The 27680-nt window shown below is 36.7% G+C and overlaps 1 protein-coding gene across 1 annotated transcript; it reads left to right on the top strand.

Annotated features, from left to right (window-relative positions):
- The first annotated feature begins 102 nt into the window (after positions 1-102).
- Positions 103-5046, top strand: SAP18 (Sin3A associated protein 18). Its single transcript, XM_027835211.1, has 4 exons — positions 103-315; positions 532-641; positions 4291-4413; positions 4655-5046. The coding sequence occupies exons 1-4, from the start codon at positions 187-189 to the stop codon at positions 4809-4811; spliced, it is 519 nt and encodes a 172-aa protein (XP_027691012.1). The 5' UTR covers positions 103-186; the 3' UTR covers positions 4812-5046.
- Positions 5047-27680: the final 22634 nt, after the last annotated feature.

Raw genomic sequence — 27680 nt, 5'->3', positions numbered from 1 at the left:
GTCCCACCTACCCACCCCACCCCGCCTCGCCCGCCGACTCAAGACTCCAGGAACCGGATGCGCACGCGCCCTAGGGAAGGCCCGGTCATATCGTGCGCCTGCGCCGCAGATCCGCCTCGCCTTGCCCCGCCTCTTCCCTCCCTATAAGTCTGTCGAGATTCTCCTCGCGAGAGACTTCGTTCATTCATGCTCGCGGCCGGGGTCGGAGGTCACAGTGAGCGTCTAGGAGGCCGAAGGAGGAAGATGGCAGTGGAGTCCCGCGTCACTCAGGAGGAAATTAAGAAGGAACCAGAGAAACCCATTGACCGGGAGAAGGTGAGGCCCAGGGCCGCTGCGGTTCCGGCGGAGGCGGGGCCTCGCTGGCGGGTGGGGGTAGGGAGCAGCGGCCTGCGGAGGGGCGGGCGGCCCCTGCTGGGGAGCGTGGGGCGTCCGGGGGCTGTGGGGGGCGGCCGGGGGGCTCGGGGCTGCCGCGGGCCGAAGAGCCTCCCTCCTCCCTCACTCGTGTCTCCGCTCCTCCGCCCCCGCACGCAGACGTGCCCGCTGCTCCTGCGGGTCTTCACTACGAATAACGGCCGACACCACCGAGTGGAAGAGTTCTCCCGAGGAAACGTGCCTTCGAGCGAGCTGCAGATCTACACCTGGTGAGGGGGGTGTCCTGAGGAGGGGGTTGGAGAGGGAAGACCCCTTCTGACCCCTGGGGGGTCTTCAAACCCTCCCCCGCCCCAGCCTTGGTCACCGCCTGCCGACGGCACCACTTTTACTGCCTTTTTTGAGGAAACCCTCTGAATGACCCCTAAACGGCCTGGGTAGTTTGGGCCGTCAGGGCAAGAAGAGATGGGCCCATCTTGCCGAGACCTCCTGTGGTCTGTGACTTATAATAGGAACCATAGACAGCTATATAGCGCATTAAATTTGCAAAACTTTACACATTTGAGCCTCACTAACAAGCACTGGCACACAGTAGGCTCATACAAACGCTTGTTGATTGATTGGTTAACCTTTGAGGTATCTCTGGCATTAGTATCGCCATTTTAACAAATGAAGGAACAGGTTTGGAGAGGCTGCTACCCAGGGTTAGTTTGAGAACTCGGAGTTGAACCCACGTCCTCTGAATCCCGAATCCATAATTCAGTCCTCAGTATCCGTATCACAACCCATCCCCTGTCTTAGTAGATCTTAGTAGTCCTGAGTTGTTGTAGCAGGAAAACTGATCCTCATCTTCATGGAATCTTGGTATCTCTGAATATTACTGTTTAAATATTGGGATAGCCTGGGGGATGTGTTGACCCATATAATCTCACCTGCTTCTGACTTTGAAGATTTAAGCTTTGTGAAAAGATTTGTGATTTAAACTTTTTGAAAAATGTGTGTGTTTATGCTGTGGAGTTAGGGGAGACTCAGGAAACTAGCTCTCAACAGATATAGGAATGGCAGAACAAATTATGTTATATGAATGCAATAGAATATCAGCCTTTACAGAAAATATGAACAGAAAGATGAATATCAAGAATTCAGAGGGGTATAGTTTAATACTCTCATTTTGAAGCACCAGAGCTCATACAGGTGGCCAAGGTTCTCTGACTCTAAAATTCAGCACTTTCTATGGTGTATACATAGTTTCTTTTCAGTGGGAATCTAAATGGAAAAGCCTGATGCCTTTTCTTTTTTGTTTTGAGTAGGGCACATTTTTATTACTTGTTGAGTGGAGTTAACGTTGTAGCCTCTGTTATGTAAGTTTTACCCTTCTATATGTTAACTGTGAAGTTTGGTAGTGATTACTTTATGAACTAACATTGAAGATCTTTGAAGTATTAATAATTTTCTCAGTGTCCTCCACCTACCACAGACTTCACAATCCTTTTGTAATTTAGATTTTTTTTCCCAAGCGTTGTTATTGCCCCCCAAATTCATCACCCTGTGGCTATAGCAATGAGCTTTTCCAATCCCTAACTAGAGAACAGTGTCTTTAAAAAAAACACAACAGCAGCAACAAAACTAAATGTCTATTAAAAGGGCATATAGTAATGAGAGTTTAGTTTGCTGCTCAGTGTTCTAAATCAGTAGTTTGGGGGCTCTCTCACCTCTCATACTTGTACCTATGTCCTCATGGCAGCCTACTCTGAGTTGTTTCTGAGCAGGTGATTCAAAATTTTCCCTCTCCCTCTTTTGCCACTAAAGTTATTTCCAGGTGTTGGCAGGGTTGTGGGAAGGTAGGTACAATAATGGAGTGGGGGAAAAAATTGAAAACAATGCAAAAAGAGTGATCCCATTACTCCCTAGGAGGTCAAACATAGGCTCTGTATAGGTAAAAATATTCATAGCAGGTACCTTTTGTGTCAGCAAAGAATGAGGCTTAAGTGTGTGCCAATTGACTAAGGAATGGGTACACAAATTATATATTTGTAAAGAAAGAGAGGCAGTTAGGTGGCTCAGTGGATAGAGCATCAGCCCTGGAGTCAGGAGGACCTGAGTTCAAATCTGTCCTCAGACACTTGACACTTACTAGCTGTGTGACCCTGGGCAAGTCACTTAACCCCATTGCCTAGCCAAAAAAAGAAAAAGAAATAGATTATCATTTTGCAGTAAGAAATGACAGCCACAAAGATTTGAAAGAAACATGGCAAGACTTATATGAATTTATACAGAGTAAAGTCACAACTAGCAGAACAACATATGCAACTACAGTAATGTGAATGAAAAAAAAACTAAAAAGAAGCTGAAGTGAGTAATTAGAATGACTAATATTGGTCTTGAAGAATCGCAGTTGAAATATACTTTTTGATAGAAGTAGGAGACTCAGGATGTGGAGTGTTTCCTCCACTGTCAAGCATAGTTTTGTTACTGGTTTGTTTTTGTTTTTTAACGGCAGGGCCAGGTACTTTTTTTTTTTTAAGTACATCTGGAAATAGCTGATGCAAAAACAAAAGGCATCAATAAAACTTTAAAAATACATATCTATTTCCTGGAATGCTTCTGAATTGGCTGTCGCAGAGAAAAGAGATCTGAAAATAAGTCAAATAAAGGTTGTTAATACTTACAGGTTATTTTAGAATGATGGACTTGGGAGATAAAAAGACCTGAGTTTGAATTTCATTCTCATGAGTTAGTGCTCTGTGATCATAGGCCTCTATGAACCTGTTTTCTCATCTATCAAATGGAGATAAAACTTGCCATCTAGTGATTTATCAGATGAAAAATAATTTTGAGGAAGATCATAAGATTTAGAGCTGGAAGGGACCTTAGATTCTCTGGTCTAACCCTATTCTAAGATTAGGAAATAGGCTATGGAGAAGTGTGGTGGAATGGAAAGAACACTGAATTTGAAGTCAGAAGATAGCAGTTAAAACTTTAGCTTTTTCGACTTGTGACCTGTGTGGTTTTTGTGCTATTCATTTTACCTTTCTGGGCTCCAGTTTCCTAATTTTTAAAAATGAAGAATTTGAGGAGATTGACTCTAGAAGACTGATGATGAAGTCATCTACTCACCTCCTGACAGAGATGATGGCCTTGAAGTGCACAATCAGAGATTGTTTATTTGCTTGACTATACTTGTTACAAAGCTTTAAAAAAAAAAAAATAGCAGGGAAAGGATAGTAATAGTGATTGCCAAAAAGAAGAAAAGAAAGATTAAAGGGTTATTAAAGTCCTTTTTTTCAAAGTGCACATAGAACAGGAGGTTCAGAGGAAGACATAGCCAAATAGGACAGCTTTGAGACTAATGTGTTGGATTTATTACATACTTCCTAAAAAAGCAAACTATATATAATAGAGACCCCCAGTTTCATGTGCAGTCCCTGTTTTCTGTTCTCAGCATTCTAGAAATGCTCATGGCTAGTGTTTTAAGTTCAGAATAACAAAGAAAAATTATTAAAAGAAGAGGGGGCTTGGATTTGATAGTCTCTAAGGTCCCTTCTAGTTCTAAATCTGTGATCCTGAGTGATTTGCCTAGGGTCAAATGAGTAATAAATAGTACTGCCAGAACTTGAACTGCACAGTTGTTGGGGAATGTTTTTTTTTTTCAAGGACATGTGAACTGAATTAAAAATCAAAAAACTTCCTTTGATACACTGAGTGTAAATTTGTTAATGGTTTTTCCAATATTTCTCAAACTATACTTGTGTTTAAGACCCTGGCTGTTCAAAGAACTGCAAAGCTGTTTAAAACAAGCTGTTACAAAGCAAGAAGAGCTTAAGATCTCTTCAGTGTTTACCTCTTGTTGCTAGTTTAAAATAAGTGGCTTTCGTATTATTTTGTTACTTATTCAATTAAATTGAAATTTTCTTCACTTAGGATGGATGCAACCTTGAAAGAATTGACTAGTTTAGTAAAAGAGGTCTACCCAGAAGCTCGAAAGAAGGGTACACACTTCAATTTTGCTATTGTTTTTACGGATCTTAAAAGACCTGGTTATAGGTAGGTAACTTCTATAAATCTAGTTACTAAGCTATTATTATTATGTTTATATGTTAACGTAACTGGGGTTAAAGGCTTATCCAGTGCAGAGATAAGATTGTCCAACTCATCTTTGGGGTATTTTAAAGATATATGAGACAACTTTGACTTCCACTAAAGACCCTTAATTTTTCTACATATTCTCAAAGTAATTAAGTGTAAATAATTTGACACTTTAAATAATTTGTTTCCCTTTCTACAGAGTGAAAGAGATTGGCAGTACTATGTCTGGCAGAAAGGGGACTGATGACTCCATGACCCTGCAGTCTCAGAAGTTCCAAATAGGAGATTATTTGGATATAGCAATCACTCCTCCAAATCGGGCACCACCTCCCTCAGGGCGCATGAGACCATATTAAACTTTGTTTACTGTTTCTTGCATTTGTTTGGCATTGTGTCAATATCAGCTCTTCTCTTTATTGCCTTTAAGCTTTGGAAGCCCTAAACCTATTTTTTAAATCATCTGTTTTAAGAATTAAATGTTGGCTACGTTCTGGTCATTATCATATAAATATTGACAGATAAAGGGCCATGTTTCAAATCCTTGTATAAAATATAAAGAACATAAAAGTGCTCTTAGTATTTTGATTGAAAGTGTCTTGCTAAAATACACTTATGCAACTGAACTGATTCTGTAACATGTAACCACACTGGGGAATGTGGGATGTTCAAAATACTTAAAATTGCTGTCACATGAAATACAAATCTGACAGTCCTAGCTCTCAAATCTCACATTTCAGCTGGAGAGTCTTTCGGGTCCTAGATAGGAGTTAAAAGAAAAGTGAGTTGGAGTTAGAGGAAAGTCTGAACTGGGACTTGAATGGGGTTCAGTTTTGAAAATGGTATTAGAGACTTAGAAAGGGCAAAGGCACTTAAGGTAGGCTGACGTAGGATAGTGAGCATAGTGTATGGTAGTGATGAGATAGGACCTGAGGTGCTGGAAGGTGGGCCAAATTATGTAAATGGTAATATATGCAAGATTGGATAAAGGAGCTTAGTGGACTTACTGCAATAATTCAAGTATATGATGGTACTAGTTTAATGCAGCTAGGGCCAAGTCCCTCAACTTTTATGAGCAGCAGTTTTCCTATCTAAAATAGGAGTTATCCTATACTACCTTCCATCAAGCTTGTGAGGGAAGTGTTTTGTAAACCACATATATATATATATTTCCAGATTAGAAAGATCAGAGAGCGTAGGGGTGGACATCTGGCAAGAAAAGGTTAGATTATATGTGACAGTTGAGAAGTTTTTTAGAAGAAAGGAGCAAGGGGAGAGATGGCAAAATGGTGGAGGGCATGTCATTTAAGCAACTTCTGTGGGTAGTTGGGGTAGGGATAAGAGTGAGGTAAGATTTAGAGGTCATATAGAGGTTAGCTTAGAGAGGTGGCTTTGGGAGTTAGTTGGGTGAAGAAGGGACAGGAAGAAAAAGGGTGAGATATTAACAGATAAGTACTTACTAAATTTCAATTATGTGTTAAGACACTGGGGGTATAAAGCCAAAAATATTCCCTGTCCTCAAGCAGTTCACATTCTAGCACAAGAGATCTATATACAAAATCGATAAAAGGTAATTTGGGAAGAGACTCCGGATGCCACACAGGCTTTGCTGAGAAGGCATTTGAAGAGAATGAGATCAATGACAGTGAATAAAAAAAGAAGGGCAATATTTAGAGCTGGAAGGGAACTTTGTTGAGGAATATTTAATTTATCCCCTTCTTATTACAGATAAATTGGAATCCAGAGAAATGACTTGCCTGATGTAATACTGTAGGTGGCATGGGTAGGATTTGAGGTTTTCTGACTTGAAAAATGTTACTTTCACATTCTTACCACACTGCTGCCTTCACTGTCTTCTTCAGCTCTGCAGCCCAGGAACAAACCAAGTGAGTGATTCAGGGTTGAGGTGATAATGGAGTCTGCATTGAATAGGAAGTCTTCTGTAGTAGTAGGGGAGAAATGGCCTGAAGTTGAAAGGAAGGGCCCGGAGGTTAAAGAGCAGGTGTAATGGTTATGGGTGATACTGGTGTGTATAATAAGAAGATTGACTATTTTACTGCATGTAATAACCTGGCTCAGATAGTGGAGAATATTAAGATACTCTTCAGGAAATTAAAATCTGAAGATAAGATTGGAATAAATTAGTGTACTACAGTGTAGTATTCCTACATGGTTCTATTTGCATTCCATAAATAAGTTCAGAAGAGAGAAAAAATCATTTGAACATCGTGAGCCTAAGAACAATTTGTGAAAGTGTGTGTAGGTTTTACTAAAGACTGAGCAGCAGCTTTTTTCATAAAGGCTTTGTTTTCAGCTATAGTCCGCAGTTTTTGTGTTTTCTGTATAATAACCTTTATTTAAATCTTTAGGTTCACTTATGTTCAAGATCAGACCTGAGTGAATTTTATATGCTTATATTCCTTTAGCCAGCCATAATAGACCTCAAATAGTTTGAAATAGGGAAGAAATTGAAATTAATTGCTGAAGTAACATCTTTGCAATTATAAGATTTGCCTATAGAACCACATTTTTTGTGACTTCTTTTCTCTGATTCTTTAGACATAGAGAAATTAAAATACAGAGGTTCCTTGTCTGCATTTAGAAATTGAAGAGTCTTCAGAACAAATAGAAAAAGTCAGAAAATATACCTCTTGTCAGATTGCCTCAAGAAGTATCTATGATTTCACTGTATGGTTTTGGGTCACATTTCCTTCTCTGGTGGATTAAGGCAAACAAGTTTAGTGACTTGCCTGGGATCACACAGCTAGTTAAGTAGTCTGAGGCTGGATTTGAACTCGGGAGTTCCGGACTCCAGGTTCAGTGCTCTGCTGCACCACCTAACCACCAAAGTACAAATTTATTTATCAGAAGGTTGGAGTGTGGAGGTATGTGACAAAAAGAAAGGAAGGGTAGCAGTGAGCACAGGCCAGAACACATTAGCCTCTTACCCGGCTTTTCAGGTGACGCACCACCACCTCTGTGTCTTAGAAGTTTAAATTTGCAACTTCAAAGTTTGCCATGGATGATGATATTGCTATCTTCACTGTTGACAGTACCTTTAAAATGTGCAAAACTTCATTGTTGGGTATCCTAGATTGGATAGAGGCCCATCACAAGTGGTATATACTCACTAAGTTAGGTTTAGGTCAGAAAGAGCTACCTCATGATCAAGCCCAGAGCAAGAGAGGCATTCTGACCCTAAAATACTCATTGAACATACTGGTGTTCCCAATTGGGACATGGAAGACATCTGACACCATATTTTGTGTGATAAACTACATGTGGTCCTTGAAGAGCACCCTGTGTCACTCATAGGAACCTCCCTGCACCCTAAAGCCACCAGAAAAAAGCTGACACATCATGTTTGAGACTCACACCCCTGCCATACAACAGTGGTATTGTGCTAGGCTCCAGTGATGGTGTGAGCCACACTGTGCCCAGATATGAAGGTTATGTTCTTTTCCATGCTGTTCTCTGTGGCTGGCTGACTGTGATCTGATAGACTACCTCATAAAGATTCTGACAGAGAGACTTTTGCTTCAGTACCATGGCCAAGAGGGAAATTATGCATGGCATCAAGGAGAAACTGTTAGTTGCTGTAGGCTTCAAGTAGGTGATGGCCAGTGCTGCATTTAGCTCTTCTTTGGAAAAAAGCTAAGAGCTTGCTGATGTCAAGTCAACATCATTGGCAATGGGAGGCTCTAGAGCCCAGAAGTTCTCTTCCAAAACCATCTTTCTTAGGTATAGTCCTTACCTGTCATATCCATGAAACTACTTTCATTTCCATTATAAACTTTAATGTTGACATCTGTAAGGATCTGAATGACAATATTGTATTTTTTAGTGGCGTCATCATATACTGAGGAGAATTCATCTCTAGCTTCCAGCACAAATGAAAATCAGGATCATTACCCAACCTGACCACAAGTGCTCTGGTTTGGAGGCTCCATCCTGGCCTTTCTGTCCCCTTGCAGGCAGATATGAATCAGAGCTCTCAATCATCTACTGCAAATGCTACTGAACGGACTTTTTGGTTTGTTTTTGTTTTTGTCAAAAGGTTTGAAACAGTTACCCAAAGAAGAGATGAGATAGGTGTGGTTTTATTTTTTAAATTTTTTTAAAATTTTATCTTAATGTTTTTTGCGTGTGTTTGACTCAGGATTTAAAAACTGGAGTGGTGAAAAGTGTATCAGTCTAAATATATTGAAGGCAAATACTCCCAAATTCTATGGTGGGTCCTCAGGACTGTATACATTTGGTTTTTTAAAAAGTCATTCCAAATATTGTATAATGCCATGTTGCATGGTATTTGAAAGCTACTGTACTCTATAAAGAGGGAGCTAATTACATAAATCCAGAAAGAGGAGTAGAAGGGAGTACTGCTTACATGTAAATTGTGTAATTAAAAAAAAAACTGACTTGTATTTTCTGCCTTAATATTTTTTTTTAATTGCCAGAGCTGTTGGCCCCCTCTTGCCCTCCCTGCTCCCAACCTAGATGTAACTGAAGTCTTTTTACAATCCCTTGCCTTTTCCCCTCCTCATCCCCACCCCTTTCCCCCAGGTTTTAATGAAATTGGTTCTAGTATTTGGGGGAGGGATGAAGTTTTACCTGTACACTGACTAAAAGTACATGTAAAAGGAAAAAAAAAAGGAAGGGAAAAGGCATCCCTGAACCTCCACAATTCTGAAATGGATTTGAGTCTCCCCATAGAGAGTGGAGCTTCAGCTATACATTCATGGCCAGAGCTGGAAGCAACTCCAGAGGTCATCTGACTGAGTCTCTTCATCTTACAGATGATGAAACCCAGAGATTCAATTCAACTCAACAAGCTCCTAGGCTGTAGAAGGCCCACAGTTAGGCACTAGAAATTCAGGTAAGAGCCCCTACCTTCAAGGAACTTACAGTCTGTGGGAAGATTACAATATGCATACAAGGAATTTTAAGAGGGAAAGAGTGCTAATAACTGAGAGGATCAGAAAAGGTCTTAGGTAGGAGATGGTACTTAAGATACGCTTTAAAGACAAATAAGAATTGCCTGGTTCTGCACTGCTAATTAGTAGCAGAGCTAGGATGAGAAGTCCTGTCTCTTGATTCCCAGGCTGGTGATCTGGGAGTAACACTTCTACCCCCAGGAATGATGAGGGTTCAAAAGTGCCACAAGACAGGTCATGCAGTAACAGGTCAGAAGAAAAGATAGAGTGATTGGTGACTCCCTGATAAAAGGCACTACGAGTAAATATGCCAACTTGAAGGGGAGTGAGATAGGCTGTCTCCCCAGGTACATATTTAGGATGGGAAAGAAGTCCCAAGATTTTTCATCTCAAAGACATGTTGATGGCTATATCCATTTTGAATTCCCAGTGCCTATCGCCTCAGTTTCACATGAGGGAGAAATGATAAAAGCAGGAAAAAAAAAACAAACCAGAAAGCTTTTCTAGAGATTATGAAGGCCTGTATAAGAAACTGAAGATCTTAGGAATATAGATGGCATTTTAAGCATTGTTGCCAATGAGAGCTTCAGCAGAAAAAGGAAGATCTGAGAAGTGAATAGCTAGTTAAGAAGATGGTGTCTGGAAATGGAATTTGGATGTCTCTACCACAACTTGATATAGAAATCAAAGGATGAAAGAATTTCAGAGTTGAAAGGGATCTCAATGGCCAGTTAATCCAATCTGTACCTGAAAAAGAATCCTTTCAATGTAGTCCATAAGTGGTCATCTGGTTTTGCTTAAAGATTTCCAATGAGATGAATCATTAATTATGATCAAATTGGGTTTATACCAAGGTTGCAAAGTTGGTTTAACATTAGGAAAATAATCAACATAATCATATTAAAAACAAAAACATTCAAAACTACATCCTTATCTCATGAGATGCAGAAAAAAGGGGAAAAAAAAACCTTTGACTAAGCACAACATTCATGCTAAAAATTCAACAAAGTATAGGAATGGAGGGACTTTTTTTAATATTATAAAAAGTATCCAAAACTGAAAGTAAGCATCATATGAAATGGGGATATAGTAGAACCTATCCCAATAAATAGAGGAATAAAGGAAGGATGTCCACTCTCGTCATTATTGTTTTATATAGTTATAGAAATGCTAGCAACAGCATTATGATAAGAAATTAAAGGCATGAAGAAATAAAACCATCCTTATTTGTTAATGATATAATGGTTTATATGAAAGATCCTAGGGAATTCAGCAAAGCTACCTAGTGAGACAATGAATAGCTTCAAGCAAAATTTCATGCTACACAATGAACCCTCAAAAATCAACCAGATGTTTATATCATAATACAAAATCCCAGATAATAGATAGGGAAATCTCATTTCAAATAACTACAAAGTGCATAAAGTATCTGAAGATCAACCTACCAAAGTACACAAAAGACTTGTATAGATTCTAATATAAAATGTTCCTTGAAGATATAAAGAATATCTGAAATAATTGAAGGAATATTTCTTGCTCATGGCTGGACCATGCCAATATAATAAAATGACAATACTACCAAAGTTAACTTACGCTTTTAAAGCTATACCAATCAAATTATCAAAGTGATACTTTATAGGACTTTTAAAAAAACCAATAATTCATTTGGGAAGAACAAAAAATAAAGATCTAGAATGTCAAGAGAAATGATAAAAAAAAGGTAGGGACAAAAGAGGAATAGCACTTCCAGATCTCAAACTATATTATAAAGCAGCAGTTATCAAAACTATCTGGTATTGGTTAAAAGATAGAGGTAGATCAGTAAATAGAGCACCAGATCTGGAGTCAGAGGACCTGACTTGAGTTCAAATCTGGCCTCAGACACTTGATACTTACTAGCTGTGTGACCCTGGGCAAGTCGCTTAACCCCAATTGCCTAGCCAAAAAAAAAAAAAAGATAGAAGTAGATCAATGGAACAGAGTACACAAGGGAGAATCAGAAACAATGGGACTCAACTCAATGTTTGATAAAGTGGAAAACAAATTACTTTAGAAAGAATTCCCTATTTGATTTAAAAAAAAAACTGCTTGGAAAACTGGAAAGCAGACTGGCAAAAATTAGGTTTAGACCAACACCTGATATTATATTCCACAATACATTCTGAATGGATATGTGACCTTAATATTGATGATCATACTATTAATAAAATAGAAGAAAAGCAGACCATAACTTCTCACAGCTATGGGTAGATGTATTCTTAACCAAAAGAGATAGAAGCAATTACAAAAGTAAAATAGGTAACTTTAATTACATGAATCTGAAAAGCTTTTGTGCAGACAAAAAAAGGAAAGTAGTTAAATGAGAAAATCTTTGTATCAAATTTCTTTGATAACAATTTGGTTTGTCATCCAAGATATGTAAACAATTAACAGATACATACACATATCTTTACACATAACACACACTCATATATGACCAATAGCCATTTAAGAAGGATAGCAAAGTATTAATAACCATATGAAAGAGTGCTCCAAATCCTTAATTTTAAGGAGAAATACAAATAGAAACAACCCTGAGGTTTTACCTTATACTCTGTCATCTTTGCATCAATTTGCCATTTGATTAAGATGACAAAAGTCAATGTTGGAAAGACTGTGGGATGATAGGAACGCTTGTGCATTGTCTGTGGTGAATTGATACAACCATTTTGGAAAGCTATGTGGAATTATGCAAATAACATGACTAAAATATTCATACCATTTTAATCAGGGATTCCATTATTAAGCTTATACTCCAAAGAGGCCACTGATAAGAAGAAAGTCCCCATATATGCCAAAATACTTACAGAAGCACTTTTTGTGATAGCACAGAATTGGAAACAAAATAGATGCCTATCGACTGGGGAATAACTAAACAAACTGTGGTACATGAATGAGACGTAATATTTCTGTGCTGTAAGGAAAGAATGTGGTGAACAGAGAGAAGCATGGAAAGAGCTACATGTACTGATAGAGTAATTACAGCCAAGAAAACAATATACATAATGACTACAACAATGTAAACAGAAAGAACCACACACATACACACACACACACAAAAACTCAAGTGAATGTTGCAAAATTATAAATGATAATCTCCCAGATCTTTTAGAACTAGAGGGCAAAGTAAATATAGAATTCTCCTTGAAAGGGAATTTTCCAAAAGGAAAGGTGCCAGGAATGTCATAGCCAAAATTGAAAGCTCTTATAACAAAGAAAAAATCTTGCAAGCATTCATTCATTTCAAGTTATAAAGAAAGAAATTAATTAAAAGAGAAATTAATACAATTGAAATTAAGAAAACTATTAAACTAATAAATAAAACTAAGAGCTGGTTTCATGAAAAAGAAAACAATAAAACAGATAAACCTTTGGTTAATTTGATTTAAAAAAAAAAGAGGAAAACCAAATTACTAGTATCGAAAATGAAAAGAGTGAATTTACCACCAATGCAGAAAAAATTAAAACAATAATTAGGAGCTATTTTGCCCAACTGTATGCCAATAAATCTGACAATCTAAGTGAAATGAATGAATATTTACAAAAATATAAATTGTCCAGATTAATAGAAGGGGAAATAAAATACTTAAATAACCTCATCTCAGAAAAAGAAATTGAACAAGCCATCAATAAACTCCCTAAGAAAAAATCTCTAGGGCCAGATGGATTTACAAGTGAATTCTACCAAACGTTTAAAGAACAATTAATTCCAATATTATATAAACTATTTGGAAAAATAAGTGAAGGAGCCCTACCAAATTCTTTTTATGATACAAATATGTTGCTGATACCTAAACTGGGAAGAGCCAAAACAAAGAAAAAAAATTATAGAACAATTTTCCTAATGAATATAGATGCAAAAATTTTAAATAAAATACTAGCCAAGGGTTACAGCAACTTATCACGAAGATAATACACTGTTACTAAGTGGGATTTATACTAGGAATACAGGGTTGGTTCAGTATTAGGAAAACTATCAGCATAATTGACCATATCAATAACAAAATTAACAGAAATCATATTATTATCTCAATAGATGCAGAAAAAAGCTTTTGACAAAATACAAAAACCCATTCCTATTGAAAACACTGGAAAGCATAGGAATCAATGGAGGTTTCCTTAAAATGATAATAAGTACTATCTATCTAAAACCATCAGCAAGCATTATATGTAAGGGGGATAAGCTAGAAGCATTTCCAATAAGAAACAAGGATGTTCATTATAACCATTGCTATTCAATATTGTACTAGAAATGTTAGCTTTAGCTATAAGAGAATAAAAAAAATTGAAGGGATTAGAATAGGCAATGAGGAAACAAAATTATCATTCTTTGCAGATGATATGATGGTATACTTAGAGAATCCTAGAGAATCAACTAACAAACTACTTGAAATAATTAACAACTTTAGCAAAGTTGCAGGATATGAAAGAAACCCATATAAATCATTGGCATTTCTATGTATTACTAACAAAGCCCAGCTGCAAGAGATAGAGAAATTCCATTTAAAGTTAACTGTATACAGTTATAAAATATTTGACAGTCTACCTGCCAAGACAAACCCAGGAACTATATGAATACAATTACAAAACACTTTTCACACAAATAAAGTCAGATCTAAATAACTGGAAAACTATCAGTTGCTTATGGGTAGGCCGAGCTAATATAATAAAAATGGCAATTCTACCTAAATTAATTTCCTTATTCAGTGCTATTCCAATCAAACCATCAAAAATTATTTTACAGAACTAGAAAAATTAATAACAAGATTCATCTGGAAGAACAAAAGTTCCAGAATATCAAGGGAATTAATGAAAAAAAACACAAGGGAAGGTGGCCTAGCCATACCATATCTAAAATTGTATTATAAAGTAGAAATCATCAAAACTACTTGGTACTGCCTAAGAAATAGAGTGGTGGATCAGTGGAATAGGTTAGGTACTCAAGACACAGTAGTCAATGACTATAGTAATCTACTGTTTAATAAACCCAAAGACTCTAGCTTCTGGGATAAGAATTCACTATTTGACAAAAACTGCTGGGAAAATTGGAAAACAGTATGACAGAAACTAGACATAGATCAACATCTTACACCATATACCAAGATAAGGTAAAAATGGATACATGATTTAGACATAATGGGTGAAACTATAAGCAAATTAGGAGAGCAAGGAATAGTTTACGTGTCAGATCTATGAAGAAGGGAAAAATGTATGACCAAACAAGAGATAGAGAACATTATGAAATGCAAAATGAACAATTCTGATTACATTAAATTAAAAAAAATTGCACAAAACCAATGCAACCATGATTACAAGGGAAGCAGAAAGCTGGGAAACAATTTTTACAGCCAGTGTCTCTGATAAAGTCTTCATTTCTAAAATATACAGATAACTGAGTCAAATCTATAAGAATACAAGTCATTCCCCAATTGATAAAGAGTCAAAGGATATGAACAGGCAGTTTTCAGATGAATAAATTAAAGCCATTTATAGTCATATGAAAAAATGCTCTAAATCATTATTGATTAGAGAAATGCAAATCAAAATGACTCTGAGGTACCACATTACACCTATCAGATTGGCCAACATGACAAAACAGGAAAATGATAAATGTTGGAGAAGATGTGGGAAAATTGGAACACTAATGCAATAGTGGTGGAGTTATGAACTGATCCAACCATTCTGGAAAACAATTTGGAACTATGCCCATAGGGCTATAAAATTATGCCACTACTAGATCTGTATCCCAAAAAGATCATAAAAAAGGGAAAAGGACCTACAGGTACAAAAATATTTATAGCAGCTCTTTTTGTGGTGGCAAAGAATTGGAAATTGAGGGTATGCCCATCAATTAGGGAATGGCTGAACAAGTTATAGTATATGAATGTAACGGAATACTACTGTTCCATAAGAAATGGTGAACAAACAGACTTCAGGAAAACCTGGAAAGACTTGCACAAGCTGATGCTGAGTGAAGTGAGCAGAACCAGGAAAACAATGTACACAGTAACAGCAACATTGTGCGATGATTGAATTTGTTAGACTTAGCTCTTCTGAGCAGTGCAATGATCTAAGACAATTCCGAAAGACTCATGATGGAAAATGCTATTTACATCCAGAGAAAGAACTATGGCATCTGAATGCAGATCAAAGCATACTATTTTCTCTTTTTTTGTTTTTTTTTTCTTTCTTATGGTTTTTCCCTTTTGTTCTGATTCTTTTTTCACAACGTGACTAATGTGGAAACGTATTTAATATGATCATACATGCAATTGTCTATATCAGATTGCATGCCATCTTGGGGACAGAGAAGTGGAGGGGGGGATTTAGAACTCCAAATCTTATAAAAGAGAATGTTGAAAACTAAAAATAAATAAATTTTTAAAAAATAAAGAAGGAAATTCAAGTTTCAGTGAACTACATAGGACTTGGCAACTTCTAGTATAAATGAGAGATCTTGGAATTTTGGGAATTTCAAAAGGCCAAAGATACAGGCTTACAACTGACAATAATTTATCCTTCAAAGCTGAGTACAACTGGGAATGGAAATGTATTGGAATAGTGGAGCTTTTAGCATTTCTGATGAAATAGGTAGAGCTGAATAGCAACTTTGAAATACAAACATGAATCCAAAGAAACATAGAAAGGTAAATTTCTTTGAGTAATGGAAGGAGCTGACTGATGATGTAGTGCTATCATTCTAATAGTGGGAGATAAAACAAGTTTCCCTTCAGAACCTTAGTTTCTTCAAACTGATAAATTTAAATAAGAAAAACAGAGGACCTGGGGGTGAATTGGTTCTTACCTGAGGGGAAAAAGGAAGGGAAGATAAAAGAAGGAGGAAGAAGGGAGTGAGAATTGTTATTCTCATAACTGGGATGTCTGAAAAGCTTATACAAAGAAGAAGGGGAGAAGGGCCCTATTTGTACAAAAATACTTATAGTGGCTCTTTTTGTGGTGGCAAAGAATTGGAAATTGAGGGCATTGCCCATCAATTGGGGAATAACTGAACAAGTTGTGGTACATGACTGTGATGGAATACTGTTGTGCTATACAAAATGACAAGAGCTATGGTTTCAGAAAAAATCTGGAAATTCAACTTCCATGAACTGATGCAAAATGAAATGAGCAGAACCAGGAGAACATTGTACACAGCAGCACTGTATAATGATCAATTGTAAATGACTTGGCTATTCTTGGCAACACAATGATCCAAGACAATTCCAAAGGACATATGATGAAAAATTCTATCCACCTCCAGAGGAAGAACTGATAGAGTGTGAATGCAGATCAAAGCATACTTTTTTAACTTTATTTTTCTTGGGATCTTTTTTGGTCTGTTTTCTTTCACAGCATGACTAACATGGAAATATCAAATTGCTTGCCTTCTCAAGGAGTGGGAAGGGTAGGGAAGGGAGGAGAGAGAAAATTTAGAACTCAACATTTTAAAAAATGTTTAAAATTGCTTTTACATGTAATTGAAAAATAATAAAACAAAAATAAATTAAAAGGAGGGCCATAAAATGCACAGAAGGGAACAGATGGAAGCACATTCATGCAGGATAGTTTTAAAAGTAACATGGAATTACCATATGCTCTTAGAAAAGCAAATGGTATGAAATACAGATCTATAGTTTCATATACAATCTCCTTTTTTGCATTCTGTTGTATATATGGAAATGTTCTTTTAAAAAAAAAGAAATGTTCTTTTATGGTATTAAGTTCAGAATAACAGTTAAATTTGTTTTCGAAAGTAATAATAGGCAATTAGTTAATTTCAATTCAATAAACATTTATTAAGTATCTAATATATGCTAGGCTCTGTGCTAGGTGCCATGGATACAAATAAGAAAAAGAAAGATAGTCCCTGCCTTCCAGGAGTTTATAATCTAATGGGGGAATACAACACACAAAAAAGAGCTGGGGCAGGGACACTAGGGTGCAGGAGCATCTTGTTCTATGGAGTTGAAACCAAGGAGAACTGCAAAGGGAAAGTGGAATGATCTGGAAAGTCCAAATGCTGCCCTCTATAAAGGAAAACTTTGGGAGGAGTTGAGTACTTCACCTTTAAGCCCTCCAGAGGTGGAGGAGGCTAAGGGAGGTGGGATGAAGGATTGGAAATAGCAGCATGGTGATGAGATTTGTCAGGTAGCAATCTCAATTCACTCTTTAATCTAGTACTCACTTGTGACATTCTTACTGAACAGCACCATGCTTTTGCAAACTCATCCTTTAACACCTGCCCCTACTTTCATATTCTGTACCTCTTTTATAAATCTAATTTGGCTATTAAGTTCCCTCTGCATTCACATAGATCTCTTTGTACAACTCTCCCATCCTTTTTTCTTTATCAGAATTATTTCTTTTTACATCTTCAGTATTTTATTGTTCACAGCAATGCAACTTATTATCACTTCTGGTTCCGTGAGAAGATTCCATTTTAAAAGAATTTATAAACTCAACTGAATCTATGTTGATATGTGAGGAATCTTTTGCTGTCTTTGCTTATTCCAAGGAGTAGTACATTTACTATCTCCCCACCTATTCTGCCAAAGAGTAAAATACACAGAGCTGTGTGACTCTGGGCAAGTCACTTAACCCTGTTTGCCTCAGTTTCCTCATCTGGAAAATGAGCTGGAGAAGGAAATAGCAAAATACTTTAGTGGCTTTGCAAGAAAATCCCAAATGGGATTACAAAGCATTCGACACGATTGAAATGACTGAATAACAAAAATACTCAGAAAGGGTGTTGCAGCTGCATGCCACTCAGCTCCCAACTTCTCTCTTCACTTTTGCAAATAGTTTTAATGAATGGGTTTGTTTCCCTGCTTCTATATTTGACTCTGACCTAGTAGGACCAAGGAACCTGAAGCTCATCATCACATCTGTGTGCTTTTTTGCTGGTTCCTCTTTGACATTATGCCCTGGTTCCTTGTAATCAAACTCCTGGTTTGTATATACCTCCTTTCTCTTGCTCCCCTCCTGTCCCCACTTGCAGTGTGTACATTCAAGTCCAGGCCTCTTTCTTGGTGACCCACCTAGTGCATCAGAGCATCTGAGCTTGGGTCCCGCCTTGCTCCTGTCGGTCCCTTCCCTCTATTCCCCAGAAGACGGCAATAATGCCCCTGAATCCTAGCCCCTGATTATTGACCAACCTCTGCTCCTTACCCGCTACTAAATATCTCAAATTCTGAACTTTTGCTCACCTAGCAAGATAGCTATCTGTTGCCAGAACTTCTCAGTCCTAATGTCTTGCTTTCTTGGACTTCTGCAACACATCTGCCAACAGACTCCTGCAGACCACCCAAGGCTGAACTTCCCTGATGATGATACCTGTCTGGATCTTCACTAATTATCTGCTGATAAATTACCCAGATATTCTACCTATCTGTCTAGACTTTCTCCTGTTGCCCAAGGCTGAGACCTTCCAAGGTTTGTCTAGTTTCCATTTCTGGCCAACCTCAGAATTCTTTGACTGCCACATAAACCACAACACTGTAGTGACTTCCATGCTAAGCATTCCAGGTATCTGATAGAATGCTTCTAAATTCCCAAGTCATCATCAAAGCAAAAGAATATGAAAAATAATCCAGGATTTAGGACTATGACAGCTCCTTCCTTATTTTATTTGTTCAAAGGCCTTTTTCTAGTTAATTCACTACAAAGAGGCTGGGTATCATCTCTTTCAAAAGATCAATACAGATTTACATTGTATAGTACTTTATAATTTTTAAAGCACCTTATATATTTAAACATTTTTCTTCAACATTATTATGGTGGGCATAAAGAAATCTTTAAAAAAGTTTTTTTTTCTCTCTATTTTGTCATATTTTAAGTTGAGATTAACTGGGATTAAGTGACTTGCCCAGGGACACACAGCTAGTATGAGTCAAGTGTCTGGTCTGAGACCAGATTTGAACTCAGGTCCTCCTGGCTCCAGGGCCAGTGCTCCATCCACTGAGCCACCTAGCTGCCCCTACATTTTAAGTTCTGAACTGTCTCCCTTCTTCCCTCCCCTACCTGCATAGAGAAGGCCACTATTGACACAGATTTACAAACGTATATAAAATCATACTATGTGTAGTTCTATTTATCAGTTCTTTCTCTGGAGGTTCATAACATCTTCCTTCATAGGTCCTTTATAGTTGATTTCAGTATTTATAGTACTCAGAATCACACAGTTGTTCATAATTATTCTTTGAACAATATTGCTGTTACTATATACAATGTTGTCTTGGTTCTACTCACTTCATTTTTCATTATTTCATGCAAGTCTTTCCATAGTTTTCTAAAGTGAACCAGCTTATCATTTCTTACAGTGCAGTAGTATTCCATCACAATCATATACCACAACTTGGTTAGCCATTCCCCTCAATTTCCAGTTCTTTGCCACCACAAAGAGAGCTGCTGAAATAATTTATAACATATAAATTCTTTTTCTTTTCCCCCACAATCACCTTGGGAAACATACCTATTAGTGGTATTGCTGGGTCAAAGGGTATATACAATTTTGTAACTCTTTGGGCACAATTTCAGATTGCTCTCCAAAATGGTTGGATCAGTTCACAGTTCTACCAACAGTGTATTAATGTCTCAATTTTTCCATATCCCCTCCAACATTTGCCATTTCCCCCTTCTATCATTTTAGCCAATCTGAAAGGTATGAGATGATATCTCAAAGTTGTTTTAATTTCCATTTCTCTAATCAATTATGATTTTAAAGCATTTTTATGGATCTATATAGTTTTGATTTTATAAAAAAAAAACTACCTGTTCATATCCTTTGACCATTTATCAGTTGGAGGAATGACTCGTACATATTCTTATAAATTTTGACAAAGTTCTCTATATATTTGAGATAGGAGACCTTTATTTGAGAAACTATCTATAAATTTCCTCCCAATTTTCTACTTTTCGTCTAATCTTGACTACATTGGTTTTATTTGTACAAAAACTTTTTAATGTAATCAAAATTATCCATTTTACATTTTTCAATGCTCTCTATCTCGTTTCCTCATTAATTCTTCTCCTATCCGTAAGTCTGATAGGTAATGTGTACCATGTTCTTCTAATTTTCTTATGATATATCCCTTTATATCTAAGTCATGTATCCCTTTTGACATTATTTTGGTAAATGGTGTCTATGTCCAGTTTCTGCCAGACTATTTTCTAGTTTTCAAACAATTTTTACCAAATAATGTATTCTTATCCCAAAAGCTTAAATCTTTCCTTTTGTCAAACACAGTTACTATAATCATTTACTACTGTGTATTATATGCCCACTCTGTTCCACTGATCCACTTTTCTATTTCTTAGCCAGTACCAGATAGTTTTGATAATTGGTACTTTATAACAGAGTTTAAAATCTGGTACTGCTATACCTCCTTCCTTTATTTTTTTTTCTTTAGTTCCTTTGATATTCTTGAGCTTTTGTTCTTCCAGATGAATTTTATTATTTTTTTTTCTAGCTCAATGAAGTATTTTTTGGCAGTTTAATTGGAATGGCATTGAATAAGTAGATTATTTTGGGTAGAATTATCATTTTTATTATATCACCTCTGCCTACCCACGAGCAATTAATATTTTTCCAATTATTTAAATCTGACTTTATTTTTATAAAAAGTGTTTTATAATTTTGTTCATGTAGTTCCTGGGTTTATCTTGGCAGGTATACTCCCAGGTATTTTATATTATCTATAATTATTGTAAATGGGGTATCTCTTACTTTCTCTTCCTGCAGGGTCTTGTTGGTGATATATAGAAAAGTTGATGATTTAGGTGGGTTTATTTTATATCCTACTACTTTGCTAAAACAATTAGTTGTTTCAACTAACTTTTTAGTTTAATCTCTAGGATTTTCTAAGTATATCATTATATTATCTGCAAAGAAAGATAGTTTTATCACTTCATTGACCATTCTGATTCCTTCAATTTCTTTTTTGTCTCATATTGCTATTGCTAGCATTTCTAATACAATATTGAATAATATTGGTGATAATGGGCATCCTTGTTTTACTCCTGGTCTTATTGGGAAGGGTTGGTTCTAGCTTACTCTCATTATATATAATTCTTGCTAATGGTTTTAGGTAGATGCTTCTTATCATTTTAAGGAAAAATCCATTTATACCTATGCTTTTGAATGTTTTTCATAGGAATGAGTGTTGTATTTTGTTAAAAGCATTTTCTGCATCTATTGACATAAGGCATATAGAAATCTAGTACCAGTATACATTTATTAAAATAGTAATAGGTTACATACATGCAAAGTTTTATGGTAAAAAGCTCTCATCAGAATCACTCTGTGATAGAGCTAGTGTAAGAGTAATATTCTAAATTTTACAGATGCAGAAACTGAGGCTTAAAGAATGAATAAACATTTATTAAGTGTTTATTATGTGCCAAACACTATGCTAATTTCTGGGGATACAACAGAAAAAGACAGTCCCTGCTCTAAAGAAGCTTCCACTATAACTTGGGGAGGGATTAAATAACTTACCCAAAATCATGACTAGTAAAGATATAAAGCTGGGACTAGTTTCTCTGGTTGGTTTTTTTCTGTCTATGGTTCCTTTTCAATCTGTCTGTCTGTCTGTCTCTCTCTCTCCAGAGGTACACCTCAAGATTTTGTAATGGACCCTTTTCTATTATTTCTTGGTGATCACATCAACTCCTGTGGGTTTAATGCTCATCTTTGTGCAGATGATTCCCCAAATCTAATTTCTAGCCATCACTTTTCTCCTGAACTTTAGTTCTACAAAACCAATTGTATTCTAGACTTTTCCATCTGTATGTTTCATAAACATCTCAAAGTCAGTATATTCACTCCCCCTCGTCCCCTCCACTGCCTTATATTTTATTATTTACATTGAAGCCATCACCATCCTTCCAGTCACCTAGGTTCAAAACCTCAATCATCCTCAACTCTTTACTCTCATTTCCCATATATCATCAGTTCTCAAGTAAATTGTAACACTACTTCAACTACATTTGTCCCTGTTTCTATACCCACACAGTCAACAATGTAGGTCAGTCTCTCATTGCTTTACCTGAACTATTTACAATTCCCAATTTGTCCCCTTTCTTCCAGTCTTTTCCCTCTCTAATCCATCTACCACACAGCTGAGAAATTGTTATTCCTAAAGCACAAGTTTTCTCTTCTTCTTTTATACTATCTTGCTTCGTGATCTCATTGGTTCTCATGTATTCAGTTATCATATTTGTGCAGATTATCTGAACTATTTATCCAATCCTAAACTTTTTTGACCAGTCTCACATCTCCAGCTATTAGACATTTTAAACTGAATGCCTCATAAACATTTTAAATTCAACATGTCCAAAACTGAGATCATTATCTTTCTCCACAAACTTTTCCCTCCTCATAACTTTCCTATTACTTTCAAGATCACCACCATCTTCCAAATCACCCAGGCTCAAAATCAGGGTATTATTAAATAGACACTTCATTCTTACCCTTCACATCCAATCAGTTATCAAGTCCTGTTGTTTCTACCTTTGCAACATCTCTTAAGTCTCCTTCTGTCCTCTGACACAGATGCCTCCCTGGTGGAGGCTCTCAACACCTCACACATGGACTATTACAGTAGCTTTCTGGTTGGTCTCCCTGTCTAAAGTCTCTTCACTCAACTGCCAAAGTAGTTTTCCAAAAGTGTAGCTCTGACCACGTCACTCCCCTACTCAAATTATCGTGACTCCCCATGACTCTCATGACCTCCAACATCAACTATAAAATCCTTGGAGACTTTTAAAGTGCTTTACAACCTGGCTCCTTCCTCCCTTTCAAATCTTCTAACACTTGATTTCTTTCTGTAGAACTTCTTGCCCTCTTGCTGGTGCTCCTCCAACACTACATTCCATCTCCCCAATCGGTGCCTCTTTGCTTTCTCTCTCCTATTCCTGGAAGGCTCTCTTTCTTCCTCTTTGCTTCCTGGCTAACCTTGTTTCAAGACTTAAGTTGGATCATATCTTCTGAAAGAAGCCTTTCCAGGTCCACTGCAATGCTATTGCCTATCCTTTGAGATTATCTTCAATTTGCCCTGAATATATTTTATATGCACATAATTGTTTGCATGTTGTCTTCCACATTAGAATATGAGTCCCTTGAGGGCTGGGACTGTTTTTACTTTTCTTTGTATCCCCAGCACTTGGTACAGTGCCTGACATATGGTTAATGCTTAATAAATGTTTGTTAATTTGGCATGCCTGTGTCATTCTCTAGCTTGAGAAGCCTCAGGGACTACCTGTTGCCTGTAGGATAAAATATAAACTCCTCTGTTCAAAATATAAAACCTTTGACAGTCTGGCTCCACTCTATTATTTCAGGTAGATTTCATTTACTTTCTCTCAGGTACTCTACAATCCATCCAAACTGACTTAATTGAGGCTCCTCAGGCAAGACATTCTCCCTCAGATCAGTGGAATAGATTAGATACAAAATACATAGAAGTAAATGGCCATAATAATCTAGCATTTGATAAACCCAAAGATCCAAACTTTTGGGACAAGAACTCACTATTTGACAAAAATTGCTGGGAAAACTGGAAAGCAGTTTGGCAGAAACTAGCTATAGAGTAGACCAACACCATATGCCAAGGTGAAGTCAACATTGGCTCATGATTTAGATGTAAAAGATGATATAATAAGCAAATTAGGGGAACATGGAAAATTCTATTTGTCAGATCAATGGATGAAGGAAGAGTTTATGACCAAACAAGAGATAGAGAACATTAAAGAATGTAAAATGGATAATTTTGATTAAACTAAACTTAAAAGGTTTTGCACAAACCCAATACAACCAACATTAGAAGAAAAACAGGAAACTGGGGAAATTTTTTTTTACAAGTTTCTTTGACATAGGCCTCATTTCTCAAATATATAAAGAACTGAGTCAAATTTATAAGAATACAATTCATTCTCCAATTGATAATGGTCAAAGTATATGAACAGGCAATTTTTTCTTCTTTTTCAATGTTAATTTGTGATTTTCTTTTTTCTGATAATTATAGATTTAATATATTTTATTTTCCCGCAATTATATGTTAAAACAATTTTTGGACATTTAAAAAAAAGTTTTGAGTTCCAAATTCCATCCCTCCCTTCCTCCCTCCCCTCCGCACTTCCTGAGATGGCAAGCAATCTGATTTAGGTTATACACATGCAATCATGTAAAAAACTTCCATATTAGTCATTTTGTACAAGAAGACTCGAATAAAAGAAAAAGAATTAAAGAAAAGAAAAAAAATGGCATCCTTCAGTCTGTATTCAAGCAATATCAGTTCTTACTTGGGAGGTGGAAAGTATGAGTCATCAGTTGTCCTTTGGGACTGTCTTGGATCATTGTATTGCTGAGAATAGCTAAGTTGTTCACAGTTGATCATTGTACAATATTGCTGTTACTATGTACAATGTTCTTCTGGTTCTTTTCACTTCACTTTGCATCAGTTCATGTAAGTCTTTCCAGTTTTTTCTGAAATCATCCTGGTTGTCATTTCTTATAGTACAATAATATTCCACCACAATCATATGCCACAGCATGTTCAGCCATTCCCCAATTGATAGGTATCCCTTCAATTTCTAATTCTTTGCCAACACAAAAAAAGCTACTACAAATATTTTTGTACATATAGGTTCCTTCCTTTTTTTTTTCTTTTTAAATCTCTTTGGAATACAGACCTAGAAGTGGTATTGCTGGGTCAAAAGGTATGCACAATTTCATAGCCCTTTGGGCCTAGTTCCAAATGGTTCTCCAGAATGATTGGACCAGTTCATAGCTCCACCAACAGTGTATTAGTGTTTTTCACATCTCCTCCAACATCCATCATTTTCCTTTTTTGTCATATTAGCCAAACTGATAGGTGTGAGGTAGTACATCAGAGCTGTTTTAATGTGCATTTCTCTAATCAATAGTGATTTAGAGCATTTTTTCATACGACTATAGATAGCTTTGATTTCTTGTTCTGAAAATTGACATTTTCAAAATAAGAAATCAAAGCTATCTATAAACACATAAAAAACGCTCTAAATCACTATTGATAGAGAAATGCAAATTAAAACAATTCTGCGGACCCACCTTACACCTATCAGAAATGACAAATGCTGGAGGGGTTGAGGGAAAATGTTAAAAATTTTTTACATGTAATTGAGAAATATTTAACAAAATAACAAAAATATATTGGGGACAAAAAAAAAAGACATTTTGCCTTTTACCTTCCTGCTTTTGCAGAGATTTGTCTCCCCTTCTCTCCACACCAGGAATGCATTACCTCCTTACCTCTCATCTTAAGTGCCATCACCTCCTACAGGAAGCCTTTCCAGTGCTCACCTATTGCTCACTCTCCCTTCCCCCTCCTCAATTACTTTGCATATGTTTTATATTCACTTACTCTGGTGCCCTTCCCCACCCCTCTGGTAAGCTCCAAGAGAGCTCAGGTTATTTTGTTTCTGTCGTAGTATCCTCAGGACTGTGCCTGGCACTTAGTGCTTAATAAATGCTAGTGGAATTAATGAAATAATGAATGAGGAATTCAGAGAAACTTGAGATGACTTTTTCGAACTGAAAAAGAGCAAAATAACTAGAACTAAAAGAACAATATGCCGAATGCCTTATTTTTTTTTTGGTGTGAACCTGAGATGAAATATCAGAAAAATTATTGGTAAGCAAAGTCTTTCTGCCAATACAGATCAGCTTTGCAACATTTTTTTTTTGGCGGGGGCGGGGGGTGAGGCAATTGGGGTTTAGTGACTTGCCCAGGGGAATACAGTTAATAAATGTCAAGTGTCTGAGGCCAGATTTGACCTCAGGTCCTCCTGACTCCTAGGCAGGAGCTCTATCCACTTTGCAACTCATTTTTGACAGCTTCCTGGGGTTAGAGATTAAGTGATGTGCCCAGGGTTGCACAGATGGTATGTGTCAGAGCCAGGACTTGAACCCAGGTTTTCCTCCTCTCAGTCTTTTGTAACAATGGTAATGTTAAGGAAAATGACACTAAGACATCAGAATTCAGATGAATGAAATACCTAATTTTAACTACAAAAGGCTAATGATGAAACAACCTCTTTTCCTTCAGAAAGGTTCAGAGTGTGGCGCATTGCCAGGCATGGTCAATACAAGTTTGTTTTGCTTAAGTGCACTTTTTTGCCTAAAAGGAGGGTTTTATTGTTGAGGGTTGGTATTGATAACTGGGAGATGAGAGCAATGTAAAAAAATTAGTATTAATAAAACTTTTTTTTTTAATCAGAGGAAAGGTAAATCTCAAATGACTGCAACAGGAGGGAAGGAAGCTTAGAATAACGCAACAGTTCTCAAAATGTGGTCTGTGGATCTTTGGACATACCAGCCACCCTTTCAGGGAGTCCCTAAGCACAAATTTTCACTATTTTCATAATAAATATTAAGCTGTTATTTGCCATTTAGCATGTTCTCCTCCCTTTATCAACTACATATCTATGTGAGGCTGGATTTTCTCTATGCATTTCAACCAAAACAACATATCACAACAGATTGAATGTAGAAATAGATATAAGAATCAGGTTTTCTTAAGCTAGACATTAAAAAGATTTACAAAAATATGTAAAATAATGCCACTTTTCTCACTAAACTTTTTTTGAAAAATTATTTTCATAAAAATGTTATTGATATTAATGTGATAGGCTTATTGTTATTTTAAATGAATTTTAATGTTTTAAAATTTTATCAGCTTTAATTTATAATATAGTAAATATAATATAATAAATATAATACAGTAAATATCAATTTAATCCACATAAACAAAAGTTCTTTGTAACCCTCAATAATTTTTAAGAGTGGAAAGGGGAACTGAGACCAAAAAGTTCCACAAAAAGGGAGTTCCCAAAAATGGAAGCACTGGTCTAGTGGAAAGAAACTTACTGTAAACTTGATCAAATAACTTCATTTCTCTGGGCCTCAGTTTCCTCATCTATAAAGGGAAGGGATTAAATGACCATTAAAGGTCAGGTCAAAAGTCAGTGACCATGCATTTCACAAAACACTATGCTAGGTGCTGAAAATACAAAAACAAAAAGTCCTTGCTCTCAAAGAACTTACATTCTGCTGTGGGAGATAGTAGGCGCACAGTCAAGTAAATATAAGCTAATTCTAGGAGGGAGAGGACTAACAACTGGGATGGGTATGGGTATGGTCTGCAAAGGAAGCTAAGAATTCTGAGAAGCAGGTTTAAAGTTGTAGTATAAGGAGGCAACGAGGTGGAACAGTGGATG

The sequence above is a fragment of the Vombatus ursinus genome, unplaced genomic scaffold (assembly GCF_900497805.2).
Source record: "Vombatus ursinus unplaced genomic scaffold, bare-nosed wombat genome assembly UNPS02014813.1, whole genome shotgun sequence".
In the NCBI taxonomy this organism is placed as follows: Eukaryota; Metazoa; Chordata; class Mammalia; order Diprotodontia; family Vombatidae; genus Vombatus; species Vombatus ursinus.
Note: the sequence above shows the minus strand (reverse complement) of the source record. Positions and strands in the feature narration are given on the sequence as shown.